Source organism: Ochotona princeps, chromosome 6 (assembly GCF_030435755.1).
Source record: "Ochotona princeps isolate mOchPri1 chromosome 6, mOchPri1.hap1, whole genome shotgun sequence".
Taxonomy (NCBI): Eukaryota; Metazoa; Chordata; class Mammalia; order Lagomorpha; family Ochotonidae; genus Ochotona; species Ochotona princeps.
Genome location: NC_080837.1, coordinates 37,899,489 through 37,917,035, shown reverse-complemented (window position 1 = coordinate 37,917,035; position 17,547 = coordinate 37,899,489). Strand labels below are relative to the sequence as shown.

Genomic DNA, 17,547 nt, shown 5'->3' with positions numbered 1-17,547 from the left:
GCACGATGGCCTAATGGCTAAATCCTTGCCTGGCAACTGCCAGGAACCCATATGGGTACTGGTTCATGTCCTGGCTGCCCCACTTCCCATCCAGCTCCCTGCTTGTGGCCTGCGAAAGCAGTGGAGGATGGCTCAAAGCCTTGGGACTCTGTGCCAGGGTGGGAAACGTGGAAGAATCTCCTGGCTCCTGACTTCAGATTGGTTCAGCTCTGGTTTTGTGGTCACTTGGGGAGTGAACCAGTGAATGAAAGATCTTTCTGTCTCTCCTTCTGCTTCTCTCCATAAGTCTGCCTTTAAATTAAAATAAATAAATGTTTAAAAAGAAAAGCAATAAAATTAAGTATGTGCCATAGAAAGAAGGAGACTTCGGGAGAATAAAAGATTATCAGAGGGCCCAGTGTGGTAGCCTAGCAGCTTAAGTCCCTGCTTTACACATGCCAGGATTCCATATAGGCACCGGTTCTAATCGCAGCAGCCCCGCTTCCCATTCAGCTCCCTCCTTGTGGCCTGGGAAAACAGTTGAGGACAGCCCAAAGCCTTGGGACCCTGTTCCACCTTGGGAGACCCCGGAAGAAGCTCTAGGCTCTTGGCTTCAGATTGGTTCAGCTCCAGCTATTGCAGCTGATTAGGGAGTGAATCATCGGACAGATCTTCCTCTCTGTGTCTCCTTCTCTCTGTATATCTGACTCCAATAAAGATGAAATAAATCTTTAAAAATAAATAAGATGATCAAAAGTTTTGAAAGTATTAATTAATTTGAAAGTGTTACAGAGAAAGGGAAAGAGAGAAATCTTCCTTGTACTGATTAACTCAGCAGCTGGCCACAATCACTGAGGCTGGGAACCCAGAACCCCACCAAGGTCTCCCATATGGATGGATAATAGGGCCCTAAGCATTTTGTTCCACCTCTGCTACTTTTCCGAGCACATTTATCAGGGAGCTAGATCAATCGCAGAGCAGTCAGAAGACTGGCGTAACAGGTAATGACTTAACTTGCTTTGCCAGGACAGCCCTTATCAGGATGTTTTCTAAGTGAAAGCCAGAAGAAAATAGTATTAGTGCTTCAATTCTTTTTATTTACTTATTAAAATTTATTTATGGGCCTGGACTAACAGCTTAGTAGCTAAATCCTTGTGTTGCAACTGCTAGGGTCCCATATGGGTGCCAGTTCATATCCTGGCTGCTTTATTGTCCATCCAGCTTTCTGTTTGTGGCCTGGAAAAGCAGTAAAGGATGGCCCAAAGCCTTGGGACCCTACTTGTGCATGGGAGATCCAGAAGAAGCTCCTGGCTTCAAATCAGCTCAACTCAGCTATCTGGGGAGTGAACCAGTGGATGGAAGGTCTTTCTGTATCTCCCTCTCTCTTTTAGTCCAATTTTCAAATTCATCCAGGTCTCCCAAATGGGTAGTGATCTCAGGGCTTAGGCCTTCTTTCATTTCTTTCCCAGGGGATTTATTTGGAAGGGGAGCTGCCAGGACTTACACTAGCACAAATATGGGATGCCCACATCACAGACAGTGCCTTCACCTGCTATGCCAAAGCCCTGACCCTAAATGCTTTAATTCTTAAGAGAACTCCATTGGGTTAGGAGAAAATTATCATCTAATATGTTTTTTGTGTGAAGAATTATGTGCTTATTAAAACTGTCTTTTTCCATAGATTTTACTACTACAGTATTGCTACTGTGCCCTGTTTGCCTACTATCTACGTTAAAGACCATTCATATGTTTGTTAAACTACTTTATCTAAACTTTACATGGTTTTTATCTTAGGATGAATTTACAGAAATTGAGCCTCTGAGTGAGGATGCCATTATCACAGGCTTCAGGAATGTCACTATTTGTCCCAACCCAGAAGACACTTGTGACTTCGCTAGAGCAGCCCGCTTTGTATCCACTCCCTTTCATGAGATAGTGTCCCTGAAGGATCTGCCCTCAGACCCTGAGAGACTGCTGCAGGAGGAGGAGCTGGATGCGAAGACCACTGAGGACCATCCAACCGCCTGTGGCACCATCTACAATCCTCCTCTCAGCATCAAGAAGCTGAGGTGATTAGCAGTGAGGACTGTCACTTCCCAGGTTGTTTGCTGTGATTCTGTGTGTGTTTGGAGTCATCAGTCGTCACATCTTATCTGTCTGTCCAGGGCTGAGCTAAGTGTTCTATGTGTGAGTAGGGCTACCCCTCATAAAATATGTGACTTTGAGATCCAGGAGGGTCATGGTGATCCTTTAGATTGTTTACCTGTTTGAAAGGTGGAGAGACACAGCCACAGACAGACCAGTGGAGACATTGCACTAGCCGGGTAACTGTCCAAATGTGTGTAGCAGTCAAGGTCAGACCAAGTCAAAGCCAGGAGCCTGGAGCGCAGTCCAGGTCTCCCACTTTAGTGATGGGGCTGCTTTAATTTGAACTGTTGTGTGCTCCTCCCAAGGCATGCATTAGCAAGAAGCTGGACTTGAAAGTGGAGGCTGTATTCAAACCCAGCCTCTCCTTCATGACATGTGGGTATCCTAGTAGCATTGTTTATAGTACACTTGAGGAATAACTTTTTTTTAAAGATTTATTTTCATTGGGAAGTCTGATATATGGAGGAGGAGAGACAGAAAGGAAGATCTTCTGGCTAATGATTTTATTCCCCAAGCAGATGCAAAAGCTGGAGCTGCGCCGATCCGAAGCCAGGAGCCTGGAGCCTCTTCCAAGTCTCCCATTTGGGTGCAGGGTCCCAAGGCTTTAAGCTGTCCTCTACTGCTTTCCCAGGCCACAAGGAGGGAGCTGGATGGGAAGTGGAGCTGCCAGGATTAGAACCTGCACTCATATAAGAGCCCGGTGTGTGCAAGTCAAGGACTTAAGCTGCTAGGCTACTGTGTTGGGCCCACATTTGAGGGAAATTTGACCAAGAATATATAATTGGGAAAAAGGAAGCATTTGTTTTGTTGTAATAGGAAGGTATGGGTGTTTGGCACAGTGCTTAAGATGGCACTTGGATCATCCCCAGTCCATGTCCTAGTGCCTGGGTGTGAGTTCTGGTTCTGCTTCCAACTCCAGCTTCCTGCAAATGCACATCTATTAGACAGCAGGTGATGGCTCTAGTCCTGAGGGCCCTGCCACCAGGAGGGAAACCGAGAATGAGTTCCAGAGCCCTGGCTTAGGCCTGGCCCAGCCCAGGTAGTGCAGGCATTTGGAGAAGGAGCCAGCAGATAGAAGGTCTCTGTCTCTGTCTACTTTTCAAATAAAAGGAAACTAAATAATTTGTGAAAAATACAAAGGCAGGGCCCAGTGTGGTAGCCTAGTGGCCTAAGTCCTCGCCTTGCACGCACTGGGATCACACATAGGTGCTGGTTATAATTCCAGCTGCTCCACTTCCCATCCAGCTCCCTGCTTGTGGCCTAGGAAAGCAATCAAGGATGACCCCAAGCCTTGTGACCCTGCACGTACATGTCCTTGCTCTGGCAGTTACAGCCACTTGGAGAGTGAATCATTGGATGGAAGATCTTCTCTGTCTCTACTCTACTCGGTATATCTGACTTTGTAATTAAATAATTTTTTGAAAGGCGCAATTGGAGAAAGAGCGAGTGCTATGTTCCATCTGCTCGTTTATTCCCCGGATGACTACAATGACCCGGACTGGACCAGGCTGAAGCCAGGAGACAAGAGTTTCTTCCAGGGTCTCCCATGTGAGTGCCGGGTCACTTGGGCCATCTCCCACTGCTTCCCTAGGTACATCAGCAGTGAGCTGGATCAGAAGTGCAACAATTGGGACTTGAACCAGCATCTGTACAGGATACAGACACTTGTAGGCTTCAGGCTTAACGCCTATTACTCCCCTGTGCTGGCACTATACTATTTTGGTGTAAGTTTTGTTTTAAAAATGAGTGGAGGGGCTGTACAGTAGCCTAGCAGCCAAAGCCCTTGCCTTGAACGTGCCAGGATCCCATATGGGCGTCGGTTCTAATCCCAGAAGCCCCACTTCCTATCCAGCTCCCTGCTTGTAGCCTGGGAAAGCGGTCGAGGACGGCCCAAAGCCTTGGGACCCTGCACCCACACGGGAGACCCAGAAGAGGCTCCTGGCTTCTAAATGGATCAGCTTAACTCCGGCCATTGCGGGTGCTTGGGGAGTGAATCATCAGAAGATCTTCCTCTCTGTCTTTCCTCTTCATTATATATCTGCCTTTCCAATGAGTATAAATAAATCTTGACCAAAAAAAAAAAAAATAAGAGTGTAGCATAATGTTTCTGAATTAAAACTTCATAAAATTGTAACAAAGGTAAGTTGATATACATTGTCTTGATGAGAATTGACGCTCTTGTGCTTGTGGCTCTTTCAGCCCGATCATTGAAGACAGTCGTGAAGCCACACACTCCTCTGGCTTCTCTGGATCATCGGCCTCCGTTACAAGCACCTCTTCTATCAAATGCCTCCAAATCCCTGAGAAACTGGAGCTGACCTGTGATGCAGGTAGAGCCTGTCACATGGACTCCTGGCCCCGCACCTCAGGAGCACTTACTGAGCCCAGCAAACCTGGCTGGCTAATTTTCTTCCCTAGAGGAGGTCCCAGTACTGAGCACAGTTTTATTAACACCTGAGAGCAGTGCATATAGTCACATTTGCAGTATTGGTTGTGTTCCTTTCTCCCCCCATCCCCTGCTCTGTTATAGAACCCATCTTAAGTGTTCATTTTTTTTAGCTGATTTTTTTTTCTCCTCTTCTACCCCTCCCACCCCACCAGAAAATCCCATACAGTCACCCTGGTGTTCACAGTACCGGACCCAACTACTAAAATGCCTGCCAGAGTTAAGTACTTCAGACTTTTCCATAGAAGACAGACCAATGCCTAATTTGGAAATAGACAAGGAAATTGAATTAGGTAAGTATCACTGAGTGTCTGTCCTTTAGTATGTGACAGTGTGTGAGAGCATATAGAAGTAAATGATTATTTTTAGGCTAGCACTGTAAGTATCTGGATTTGTGAGAAATAATATTTTAGAAATTGACATTGATAACTTCATGGCCCAGTAGCAGTAAGAATTATGTCTTTTCCTCTTCCAAGTTTTAGCATGTGGTTTTGGAAAGTATTACAGGTGCTACTAACTGGCAAATATCCCAGAACTTTTAGCCCTTAGGCCAGGAGGTAAAGGGCAGAGGACTGTGTATGTTCATAGTGGTCTTTAAACAGAATCAACCCTTCTCAACAGGTAACGAGGATTATTGCATTAAACAAGAATACCTAATGTGTGAAGATTATAAATTATTCTGGGTGGCACCAAGAAACTCCACAGAATTAACCATAATAAAGGTGGGACTGATTCTTTGCCATTTTAATTGCTTTGTAAGTACAAGTTGAAGCAGTCACTCTTACCCCCACAGAACCATCAGATCATTAAGTAATTAACTTCCTTATGTAAAACCTTCATGCAGTCAGTCTTAATGATGGGCCAGGAAAAGATATCCAAAATGAGAGGTGGCGGGTGTTGTAGAGCCCACAGGTTAAACCATCGCCTGAGATGCCAGAGTGCCAGTTACAGTACCTGGCTGAAGTCTTGACTGCTTCACAATTCCAGTCCTGTTTGCCGCTACTGCTTCTCCTGGAAGGCAGCAGATTATGGCACAAATGCTTGAGTCTCTGCCACCCGTGTGGGAGACCCAGCTAGAGGCCGGACTCCTGGCTTCAGCCTGACCCAGACCTGGACACTTAGGCGTCTGAGATGGAAGATCTCTGCGTCTCCCTGTCTCTGTCACTGCATCTTTCAATTTGAAGAAAATAAAGACACTTTCAAAGTGCAAGCCTATTATGTAATGCTTTCAATATGTCCAAACCTACTAAGTGTTGTGTCAGTTTATCCTTTTGAGGAAATCTCTTCAGAAGCTTTCTAGCCTGCTCCAGTCTGAACAGTTTATACATGCATGCCCCACACTTGTTGTCACCTGCACATTTCCATTCTTCCTGGGCATTACATTGCTTTGTTTTTCTTTGGATGTGTAGTTTCTTAGATCTCATTTGTTCTCTTGGTTTAATCCCTCATAATTTGGAGGAACATATATTTAGTAGCTTCCTTGAAAGGGATGGTACATAATTTTTTGAAAATATTGTAGATTATAAAATTCCTTATTTTGCATCTTTATTTGATTGATAATTTGACTTCATAAAGAATTGTGACCTAATTTTTTTTCCTCAGTTTCAAGGAATTCCATTACCTTTTTTTTTTTTTTTTTTTAAGATTTATTCATTTTATTACAGCCAGATATACACAGAGGAGGAGAGACAGAGAGGAAGATCCTCCGTCCGATGATTCACTCCCCAAGTGAGCCGCAACGGGCCGGTGCAATGCCGATCCGAAGCCGGGAACCTGGAATCTCCTCCGGGTCTCCCACGCGGGTGCAGGGTCCCAATGCATTGGGCCGTCCTCAACTGCTTTCCCAGGCCACAAGCAGGGATCTGGATGGGAAGTGGAGCTGCCGGGATTAGAACCGGCGCCCATATGGGATCCTGGGGCTTTCAAGGTGAGGACTTTAGCCGCTAGGCCACGCTGCCGGGCCCGAATTCCATTACCTTTTGACTTTTCATATTGCTTTTCGGATTTTTTTCCAGTTTTTTTAATCAGAATGAAACTATTTTCCCTTCTCTGTGGGTGCTTCTAGCACCATATGCTTGTCCACAGCATTCTGAAACATCACAGTTACATATTTTGGTATGTATGTTTTACCACCCAGGGCTAGGCATTCAGTGGCTACTATAATCTGGAAATTCTTGTAAGTATAAGAGTTTTATAAGTAGTAGTTCTAAGAAATTTCTATCAGACCTGTCTCTTCTCCTCAGTCTTCTCTATTCTTCCCATCAGTGATTCCTTGCCTTGAGATAGGGGCTCTGAGGCTGCAGCGCTGTAAGCTTTTTTTTTTTTTTTTTAAAGATTTATTTTATTTTTATTACAAAGTCAGATATACTGAGAGGAGGAGAGATAGAGAGGAAGTGGAGCTGCCAGGATTAGAACCAGCGGCCATATGGGATCAAGGCGAGGACCTTAGCCACTAGGCCACACTGCCGAGCCCGCGCTGTAAGCTTTTCTTTTGTTTCTTCTTTTCTCCGACTTGTTATACCTTGTGGCTTACCCTTATCCCGTGCTAGCCAAGTAGGATTGCCTTCCAGGAATCCATCCTTACCTCACCCTTCCCAGGAGACTAGGATCAGCAAGTGCTGAAAATCTTTAGGTAAAGTGGCACAGTACTTGCATATAACCTGTGCACAGCCACCCATGTATTTTATAAGTCCCACATGCCACAGATTGCACCCCTGTGGCAGCCTGGACACTTTAAATCATCTCCAGATCGCCTCTGATACAAAGTCCAATGCATTTACTTGGCACATAGTTATGCTGTGTTGGTTTGGAAACAATGACAAGAAATCTGAACATTTTAAGCACAGACACAGTTTTTCCCCAAATGTTTTTGATCTGAGGTTTGGTTCAACCTGCAGGTAGAGAAGGTCCACTGTATTTTATAAACTTGATTTTCTTTTTACTGGGATGTTTCATTTCTTTAAACTGTAGTTGATTTGTAAAACCTCTTCTCAAAGCTTTCTTAGCATCCCCCTTTTCATTTCAGAGGTGGACTACTGTCCTCTCTCGGAGATGTTGAGATGCTGGAGGGTTTTTCTTCCCTGCATCATCTCTACTCTTGTTTGTTTTTGTCCGTTTTGATTCTAACTTTCATCCTGGAAGCTTTCTTTGAGGCTGTTTTCTGTTCATATTTAAATATGGGGCACTAAAAGCTAACGGAAGATTCTGTGTGTTTGCCGCCCACCTCACTGTAGGATGATGGAGCTTGGATGTCTTATTGGAAAACCCCAAAATCTTTTTTTTTTTTTTTTTAAGATTTATTTATTCTATTACAAAGTCAGATATACAGAGAGAGGAGGAGAGACAGAGAGGAAGATCTTCCGTCCGATGATTTACTCCCCAAGTGAGCCGCAACGGCCAGTGAGTGCCGATCCGAAGCCGGGAACCTGGAACCTCTTCCAGGTCTCCCACGCGGGTGCAGGGTCCCAAAGCATTGGCCATCCTCGACTGCTTTCCCAGACCACAAGCAGGGAGCTGGCTCGGAAGTGGAGTTGCCGGGATTAGAACCGGCGTCCATATGGGATCCCGGGGCTTTCAAGGCGAGGACTTTAGCCACTAGGCTACGCCGCCGGGCCCAAACCCCCAAATCTTTAAATTTTTCCTCTTGAGTTGATTGGATCTCTCCAAAAAGACTGCTAATTTCCTGCCTAGATCACCCAGGCCTAGCTGCTTGCTCTCCAAGAGCCGAGTGAAGAAATTAATCTGAAGAATGGAAGGGCCAGGAGATAGATGCCTCTGACCATTTGTTGTATCAGCTGTTTGATGTTTTCCATACTCCAAGCTTCAGTGGTACCTGATGTCCTGTCATCAAGAGCCCAACTCTTTAATTCTTCCTAGGGTCTTCACGGGTGGGACAGGGTGGGCTACAGAGATGGAAGGGGAGACCTGGGATCTCACTTCCTTTGAATTGGGCCCAGCCCCTTCTATTATGCTTCTGTTCTCAGCCCTACTTGCACAAGTAATTGGGGCCACCATTCACTTACTGTCAGGAACGGGTCTTGTCATATAAACGTGGTTGCCCTTCATTCTTCTCCACAGCTGGAATTCACTTTCCTTGTGTCTTCTAAGCCGATTGCCTTTTATTTGGTTGCTCCAGCTACCAAAATGTTGTCTTCATGTCCTTTATTGTAGATATATGCCTTTTAAAACATCCCTTCACTGTTCTGTTGGGATATCAGAAGGGCTGAAAGAGACATGTGTTTTCAATCTGACAGCCATACCATAGAGCCTAATTGCTTTTGTTTTTTTTTAAATATTATAGGTATCATCTCAACCTGTTCCATGGGACCTGTACATCAACCTCAAGTTAAAGGAACGTTTAAATGAGGAATGTGATCCTTTGTGCAGCTGTTACCAATACCAAGATGGCTGTATTGTTTGGTACCAATATATAAACTGCGCTACCCTGCAGGTTTGCAATCATGCTAAAAACATGGACCCTCACATGCTTGGATTTAGGCTCCATTTAGCAAAAGAATTTTACACAACATTCCTGTCAATCTTCTTAAAATAGAATTAAGTTACAAGTTAAAAGCATCAATCATTTTCTTCTCCCAAGTTATTTTGACCATGGATCTCTAACTTTTGGACACTTTTCAAACATATACCTGAATAGACAGTTTTGTACCATAAACCCTAGAAGCTAGTCCTCCAACTATGATAAATATTAGCTCATAGCCACTTATTTTATCTGTGCCACCCACCCTAGCTTGTTTTAAACCCAGACACATAGAGTTTAAAACAAGGGTCTTATTGTTTGTTATGTTCTTTTGTTTGTTTGTTTTTTATAAGCAAAAACCCCATAGCCACATAAGGTTGCATTTCACGTACACAAGAATGTTGAGGAGCATTGTTTCCCTCTGTGCGTAGACAGAGTAGATTGGGATAAGGATTTTTCTTTTTTTTCTAGGATTCATTTATCTTACTTGAAAGAATTACGGAAGCAGGGGAAATTAAAAGAAGTTTTCCATCCTATGCTTTATTCCCCAAATGGATATAACCACTAGAGCTAGGCCAGTCCAAAGCTGGGAACCAGGAGCTGCTTCTGGGTCTCCTATGTGGCTGCAGGTGCCCAAGGTTTTGGGGAATCCTGCACTTCTTTTCCAGGCCATAAAGAGGGAGCTGGATTAGAAGTAGAGCAGCCGGGACTAAAACTGGAGCCCATAGGGATTCTGGCACTGCAGGTAGAGGATTATGCCACCACTGCACTGGCTGCTCTTTTTTATGTTCTTTAAAGGGATCTGGGAGTCAGCAGTGAGGCACAGCAGGTGAGGCTACTGTCTGTAACATCAGCCTCATATATCAGCATGAATTTCAGTCCAGTCCACTCAATCAGCGCTCCTCGGAAGGCAGTGGAGGGGCCCACCTCTCAGAGGAAGACCAGGATGAACTTCCTTGATCCTTGGCTGTTACAGCCATTTGGGAGATAAATTCCCTCTTTCCCAGTTATCTCTCTCTCTCACACACACATTCTTTCAAATAAAAAAATAAATTGAGAACATTTTGCTGCAGATTTTTATAGTAATCTGAATTCTCTAAAGCAGCTGGAATAGGTATTGTAAACAATCACAGGGCGCCTGGCACTGGCCAGGCTCACCCTTGGTGCGTTTCATTCATTGTCTCACTAACTCCTTATACGTTTCATTCACTGTTCCACTAACTCATTGCAACTAGTCCTAAGAGAGAGCGTGGTGTTGCTAGCTCCGCAGTGGAGGCCCAGGTGCCCTGGGAGAGAGTAGAGCCGTGGCTGCTGAGTCTCGCTGGCTGGGCGGCAGCTGAGCTTCCCCTCCCCCTCCCCTGTGCTTCCGGCTCCAGGATCTCCTCCAGCACCGCGACCTGATCACCCATGAGATGACAGTGTTGATCGTTTACAACCTCCTGGCCATCGTGGAGAAGCTGCACCAAGCAGAGATAGTCCACGGAGACCTGAGTCCACTGAGTCTGATCCTCAGAAACAGGTTGGTCCTTTTCAGTCTGTTGTGATTCTGTCAACTCCTCAAAATGTCTTGCTGGGTTTGATGTCCTTTGATAAATGCCATGTTTTTATTTTATTTTTTTAAAGATTTATTTACTCTTATTGGAAAGACAGATTTACAGAGAGGAGAGACAGATCCTCCATCTTGGTTTACTCCCCGCATTGCCCCAGTGGCCAGGGCTTAGTTGATCTGAAGCCAGGAGCCAGGAGCTTCCTCTGGGTCTCCCACATGGGTGCAGGTCTCAAGGCTTTGGGCTGTCCTCAACTGCTTTCCCAGGCCACAAGCAGGAAGCTGGATGGGAAGTGGAGCAGCCGGGACACAAACCTGTGCCCATATGGGATAGAGGTTGCAGATAGAGGATTAGCCTGGTGAGCCACTGTGCTAGCCCCAAATGCCATGTCAATAAACACATTAAGAGAAGATTTGCTCTTATTTTTTAAATGTGGTGTCAAAAGTCAATAACCAAGGACCTGGTTATTGCCATTAACTATGGCATAATAGGTTAAACCTCCATCTGTGATACAGGCATCCCTTAGGGACACCAGTTTGAGTCCTGGCTTTTCCAGTTCTATCCAGCTCCCTGCTAATGCATTTGGGGAAGCAGCAAATCCCATTGTGGGATACTAACACCACATGTGGAAGCTTAGCAGATTAGTTTGTTTTTTAAAGACCTATTTATTTTTATTGGAAAGGCATCCAATATACAGAGAGGAGGAGAGACAGAGAGGAAGATCTTCTGTCTGATGGTTCACTCCCCAAGTGACTACAACGGCCTGTATTGTGCCGATCCAAAGCCAGGAGCCAGGAGCTCTTCTGGGTCTCCCACATGGGTGCAGGGTCCCAAGGCTTTGGGCTGTCCTCCACTGCTTTTATTTTATTTTATTTTATTTTCTTCATTAATTACATTGTATTATGTGACACAGTTACATAGGTACTTGGGTTCTCCCCACCCCTCCCCAAACCCTCCCACCATGGTGGATTCTTCCACCTTGTTGCATGAACACAGCTCAAGTTCAGTTGAGATTCCCCCATTGCAAGCATATACCAAACATAGAGTCCAGCATCTTATTGTCCAGTCAAGTTCAACGGCTTCTTAGGTATACCCTCTCTGGTCTGAAGACAGAGCCAGCAGAGTATCATCCCAGTCAATTGAAAGCTCCAACATACCATCAGCAAAAATTTACATCACTATGGAATTAATTGACATAGTAATGAGTAACCAACATGTTAAAAGTAAATGCGAGTTCCCAGCCACCTTCTGTGACCACCTCACCTACACTTCAATTTTAGTTTATCGACTGCTTTTCCAGGCCACAAGCCAACAGCAGGGAGCTGGATGGGAAGCAGGGCTGTCGGGATTAGAACCCAGCGACCATTTGGGATCCCAGCGCGTGCAAGGCGAGGACTTTAACCACTACACTATCACGCCGGGCCCAGCAGATTAATTTTTAAGTTAATAATTTGTGTGGGCCACTAATGATGTTATATTCAAATGGGAAAAAATAATTCCCCATGCCTACTATAAACTGTAGCCAGCATGGAAGTGAAAAGAGCCCTCAGTGTATTTTGCCAACAAAGACCCAACTCCTGAGAGAATCCCATCTTCTCTGCCGATGGAGCATCTGCCTTTCCCAGGCACCGGGTCGCCGTGTTTCTCCTCCGGCACATGTAGAGACCAGTCTTGGTGCAAGCTTGTTCCGAGCATTGCAGGATGCTTTTACACCCCTGCTTCTCCAAACCCCACCCCCCAAATTCAGTTCCGGGAACATTCGTCCAGCCTTTGTAACCAGCACCAAAGCCCCACAGTGAGCAGCAGGAGTTCAGAAGGCAGCGCTAGAGTTCTCACGGCTGTGGACTCTAGAAGCAGAGGGATTTTCTAGGCCTTTTGGAATTGAGCATCCGTGGCCTGCATGTTCAGATAGGCAGCCACCAGAGACTCCAGGGAAGGATCCAGTGTTAACGAGATGTTTTACTTAGTCCTAGCATGTCAGATTTGAGAGAAAATTTCACATAGGTTCACAAGGAATTAATAGCCAGAGAGAATGTTTTGAAAACAATTCAGTTTCCCTGTAATTTTTTTTTTTTTTTTAAGGAAGGAGAATAAGATCCCAAAAAGCAAAAAATCTTTTTTGCCTGTGAACACAGGAGTTGTAGCTGATGAAGAACCTACACTGATACAGGGAGTTTGTGGGAACTATTTGAGAAAGTACCATGAGATAATCCATTTGTTCAGATAAACAGTTCCTTTGTGTCCTTGGTGATAAGCTTTATTGCAGACTAGGTGAACCCAAGGGCAAAACAGTTGATAGTGAATTAGTGTTCAGAAGTATTTTAGAAACCAAGACTTGAAATTACAAATTAGGGGCGCAAGCAAGATCACACCAGACATGTCTAAGGTTTATTAAGGAGTATTTATTAACCAAGCTTGGTGATAACACAGCCCACTAGAAATAGCCAATCACAGGTACATATGGCAATCAATCAATCATAATCCGATCAATCATAACCCCAAGAGGAACAAATAGTCATTACTCTTAAGTCCATCGTTAAGCTGAAGAGCTATGTCCAGCTTTCACAACAATACAAGTTATCCTGAGAGGCATGCAGCGAGTAACCCAGACACACCTACAAAGCTGCAGACATTTACCTCTGCCTGGCTTCTCTGCCCACACTCTACTACTGCTAGGCCTCACCCCTCTTGGAACTCCTGACAGCACACAAACCCGAAATACAAAGTTTCTTAATATGGCTATCTTCATTGTCCTACCTAAGCAGTAAACAGAGGGTGAGGTGTACAGACACACAGGGGCAATGCTCAGGGGATTACCTATTCTGGGGAGACCAGAGCAATGGAAGCCCTGACCAGGCACTTGATCAAGAGAGCGAGCCCCTCCTTACCATGAACCTTTATAGGGGCTTGTGAAGGGATTGGTTGCACAACAATGCAATACTGCCCCTCTCAGATGATAGGTGAGAGTTACAGGTGGGCAGGAGCGAACACCTAGGTAGTGGGGGACAGTGGCTGAGGGATTGTTAAGGATGGAATTAACATTCCATTGCTGTTAGGCCCACCTCCAGGACGGAGGGTAGGGGACACCCTAGCAATAGGGTGCTGCACCCCCTAGCAATAGAATATGTTGTTAGATTAATAAAAACAGGAAGTTTTATAATATGGATAACACTTTACCATGCCCAACCTTGTCGTATTTTTCATTAAATTCTAAAAGGCACACCATCTGTAATAGCCTAACTCACCTATAAAATTCAGTTTCCTCCATCATAATCTTGGTTAGGACATATAAATCTTTGCTAGTGTACTCGTCAATGTGGAAAGTCCAGTTCAGAAACCTACACTCTATTTCCGGGCTTAATTATTATTATTTTTTTTTTTAAGCTGGAATCGTAATCTGAATGTGTTGGGGCGACCAAGCCCTGTGGTTTGGGTACAGTCACAGCTCTGCTCGTACAGGTGCATTTTCATAACTCACCACTGGAGGGAGCTGTTGGCATAGCTAAGACATACCTTCAGTGCTTGCTTTTTTTTTCTCTAAAAGACCGGCTATACAGCTTTTCTCATGGCCTGTTTTTATTATCTCTTTCTCTTTAATCTGGATTCAGAATCCATGATCCTTATGATATCAATCAGAATAGTCAAGCTTTGAAGATAGTGGACTTTTCCTACAGTGTGGATCTTAAGGTACAACTCGACAGTTTTGCCCTCAGTGGGTTTCGGACTGCACACATCCTGGAAGAATCAAAGGTCCTGGCCAGCTGTTCTTCTCCTTACCAGGTAAGTGTGAGATAAGTCTGAGCAAAGATGGAGAGATTCTCTCCATCTCTTCCTTAGCCACATAAGCTGTGGACACGAGTGTTTGCAGCTGCTGACTGTCTCAGAATAGATGACCTAGTTTTCAGATACTGTATCACTGTGTCAAGCAAAATGTACTATTTTCCTGTTCAGCACTGAAGAATACACACATGTGTAAAAACACATGGCTGCCTCGGTCAGCTCACGCACATGGCAGGGCTATTCCTGCCACTTCGCATCTGTGTGGGCTCCCTGAGACGTTGCGTTGTCTGTGAGCTCTGTAAGAGGCTGGTGGGCGCTGCTCTTTGTACATCAAGATTGTTAGGAGGGTTCAATGCAATGTGTGTGAAGATGATTGAGACTTGTTCTGCTGGTGACATTTCATGCAAACATCCCTTTGGACCCAGCACTAGAGGTAAGCCATTTGCTGACTGCCTGTCCAGGGTGCCATGTTTGCACCATAGCTGAAGTCCCTGCAGTCAGAAGGTATACAGTAGTCCAGACATGCCAGCTTTAGTTCCCAAGGATAACTGCGAGAGTTGGGTGATCCCATCCTTGGAGCACTTCTCCGCTAGTGCAGATGTGCTAAGTTGTGTGCCATAAACTAAACATCGTGAAGCCCTATACTGCCTTTCCTCTTCCCGCATAGGTAAGCTGCTGTGAGAGACGGAGATTGCTTTTGGCTGATGGTGTGTTTTGTGATTTCAGGTAGACCTGTTGGGTATAGCAGATTTAGCACATTTACTGTTGTTCCAGGACCACCTGCAGGTCTGCTGGGATGGGTCCCTCTGGAAACTTAGCCAAAGTGTTTCTGAGTAAGTATCAGTGACTTCAGGGGTCTTTGCCTGTCCAGAATCCCCCTCTTCCTCAGCAGAGGGTGCTCTGCTGGGGAGCTTCTGTTTTCTGGTCCCGGGACCATGATTCCAGCCTCAGCCCGGTATGTGGAAGGTCAGAAGAACAGCTCATGTAGGTTTCAGGCTGCTCAGAACCGACACACTACACTGCAAGTGTGGAAGCGCCTAAGTTTAGAAATGTTAGCAGGAACACTTCCTGAGAATAATTTCTTCATCAATTGGTGTTATTCTCAAACCCCCTTTTTAATAGATTTTGTTATCCAAAGTGAGTAAGCATTCTTTGGAGAGAACTTTCTGCATTATATACTCACCATAGGCTGTTATTTTTTAACAAACATGTAAAATCAAACCAGAGATCCAAATATTTCGCTGAAAAAGTAAATGACCTCTTAGTAAGAGCTGTTTGGTCCCAGAACTCCCCCAAGCCTGCTCACAAAACTTAGTATCTAATGTTCCAGATCAGCTTAGCATCGCTAATAGCTTGTACTGTAACTTACCATTTTATGACTTTTTGATTTAAAAAAAGATTTTGGTGTTGAAAATTTGATGCTCCTTGTGCCTGGTGACGTGGCCTAGTGGCTAACGTCCTCGCCTTGAATGTGCCGGAATCCCATATGGTCGCCGGTTCTAATCCTGGCAGCTCCACTTCCTCTATCTCTCCTCCACTCTGTATATCTGACTTTGTAATAAAAATAAAATAAATCTAAAAAAAAAAAGAAAAGAAAAGAAAATTTGATGCTCCTTCTCCATTTTATCTTCCAAATTACAGAATAGTGGTTTTTTATTCAATTCAGAATGCCATGCTTATTTGTCTCCTACATGTATTTTATAAATAGGCTAGAGACAGGCACTTCCAGGGGCTGCAGTCTAGATAGTTCTGAACCAGAGTCACAAACAAGGCTGAATTGGGTTTCCCAGCATCCTTGCCCTGGACAGAAATAGATGTTTCTTTGATAAGAGAAGCTAATAGTAAGCAAAAGCACAGACATGCAAGGTGGAAGCCAGGCTCCTTCAGCCAGGCTCAGAATGTGCAGGGACTTGGGAGGGGACAGGTCTCTGGGACCGGGGAAGGGTGCCAGAGTTTCAGTGGCCTCCACATTGGGAAAGTTGGAGAGGAGGCTGAGTTTCCCTTTTTCTGCACTCAGTTACAGCTTATCCCAGCATGGCAATCGGTTCTACTAGTTTTCTTCCTGGCCTTTATAAGGATTGTTGGAGTCTCTCTAATCCTGGGATTACCTTAAATCGTCTCGGCATATAGGGTGCCCCTTGGATTGAACACAAAAACAAATCTGATTTTCATGTGCCTGATCTTGACAAATGGTCTTGTGTGTTTTTAGGCTAAAGGATGGTGAATTGTGGAATAAATTCTTTGTGCGGATTCTGAATGCCCGTGAGGAGCCCACGGTGTCTGTTCTGAGGGAACTTGCCACGGAAATGGCCAAGGTTTTTGACACCGCCTTCCAGAGCCACCTGAACAAAGCCTTATGGAAAGTGGGGAAGTTAGTTGGTCCAGGGGCTCTGCTATGTCCGCCGAACAGGCAGTCAAGTCTCTCGCAGCTCCCTGCCTAAAGCCAGGGCTTGTGTTGTGGAACACTGGATCTGCACATATCCACCATGTAGTTTGATTTAGAATACATATGTACACTACCATTGCTTTTCTACCTTTGAGTCGGGCTTTGTTTCTACATGGCAGGTGTTTTCTACACAGCAGTGCCTGTAACCGCAGCCTTATCTAATTTTAACAAAAAACTGTTTTATTATAAATGGAGCCCAGACAAATGGGTATGTTGTTGTCATTTCACCCATTTGTGTCTACTTTCCCCTTTTGTAATTTGTAACATGTACTCATGAATGAGCCCCATATATTTTGTAAATAAAATAGTGTTTGTTAAATTTGTGCTTCTAACACTTCATCTACTTTTTGCCAAGTAAGATAGTAAATGGCTGAGTTTGACTAAGAGGAGCTGTGTTATCCTGGAAATGTCCACATCTTAGATTTGAGTCCATTGGGATGGAACTGTAATGAGAAAGCACAGCCACAGGCTTCCTTGGTTGGCTCCTGATCAAGACTGAAAAGTAGGTGGGTTATGCACAAGACCAACTTTTCCATAATTTTCATGTGGCAAAACTGTGCGTGTGCCTGATTTTTTTGTTTTCACTCTGGTTATCACTGCTACTGCTCTAAGATTGCTGGGAAGAGAAAAATCTGAAGCACACCTCAGCTAAAAACATTGAAGTGTATTATGTGTAGTTGAAGCACTCCAGTGTGACTTAGAAACATCTGCTGTTGTCTAGGGC

General features: G+C 44.7%; 1 protein-coding gene across 1 annotated transcript in view; it reads left to right on the top strand.

The window, feature by feature from the left end:
• BUB1B (BUB1 mitotic checkpoint serine/threonine kinase B) overlaps window positions 1–17,118 on the top strand; it is a 67,971-nt gene extending 50,853 nt beyond the window's left edge. The window contains exons 15-23 of the mRNA XM_058666069.1: window positions 1,774–2,048; window positions 4,327–4,457; window positions 4,729–4,866; window positions 5,195–5,295; window positions 8,874–9,023; window positions 10,427–10,569; window positions 14,206–14,377; window positions 15,104–15,210; window positions 16,587–17,118. Of these exons, the coding sequence (XP_058522052.1) occupies window positions 1,774–2,048; window positions 4,327–4,457; window positions 4,729–4,866; window positions 5,195–5,295; window positions 8,874–9,023; window positions 10,427–10,569; window positions 14,206–14,377; window positions 15,104–15,210; window positions 16,587–16,818 (1,449 nt within the window). The 3' untranslated portion in view covers window positions 16,819–17,118. The remainder of the gene's footprint in view (window positions 1–1,773; window positions 2,049–4,326; window positions 4,458–4,728; window positions 4,867–5,194; window positions 5,296–8,873; window positions 9,024–10,426; window positions 10,570–14,205; window positions 14,378–15,103; window positions 15,211–16,586) is intronic.
• Window positions 17,119–17,547: the final 429 nt, after the last annotated feature.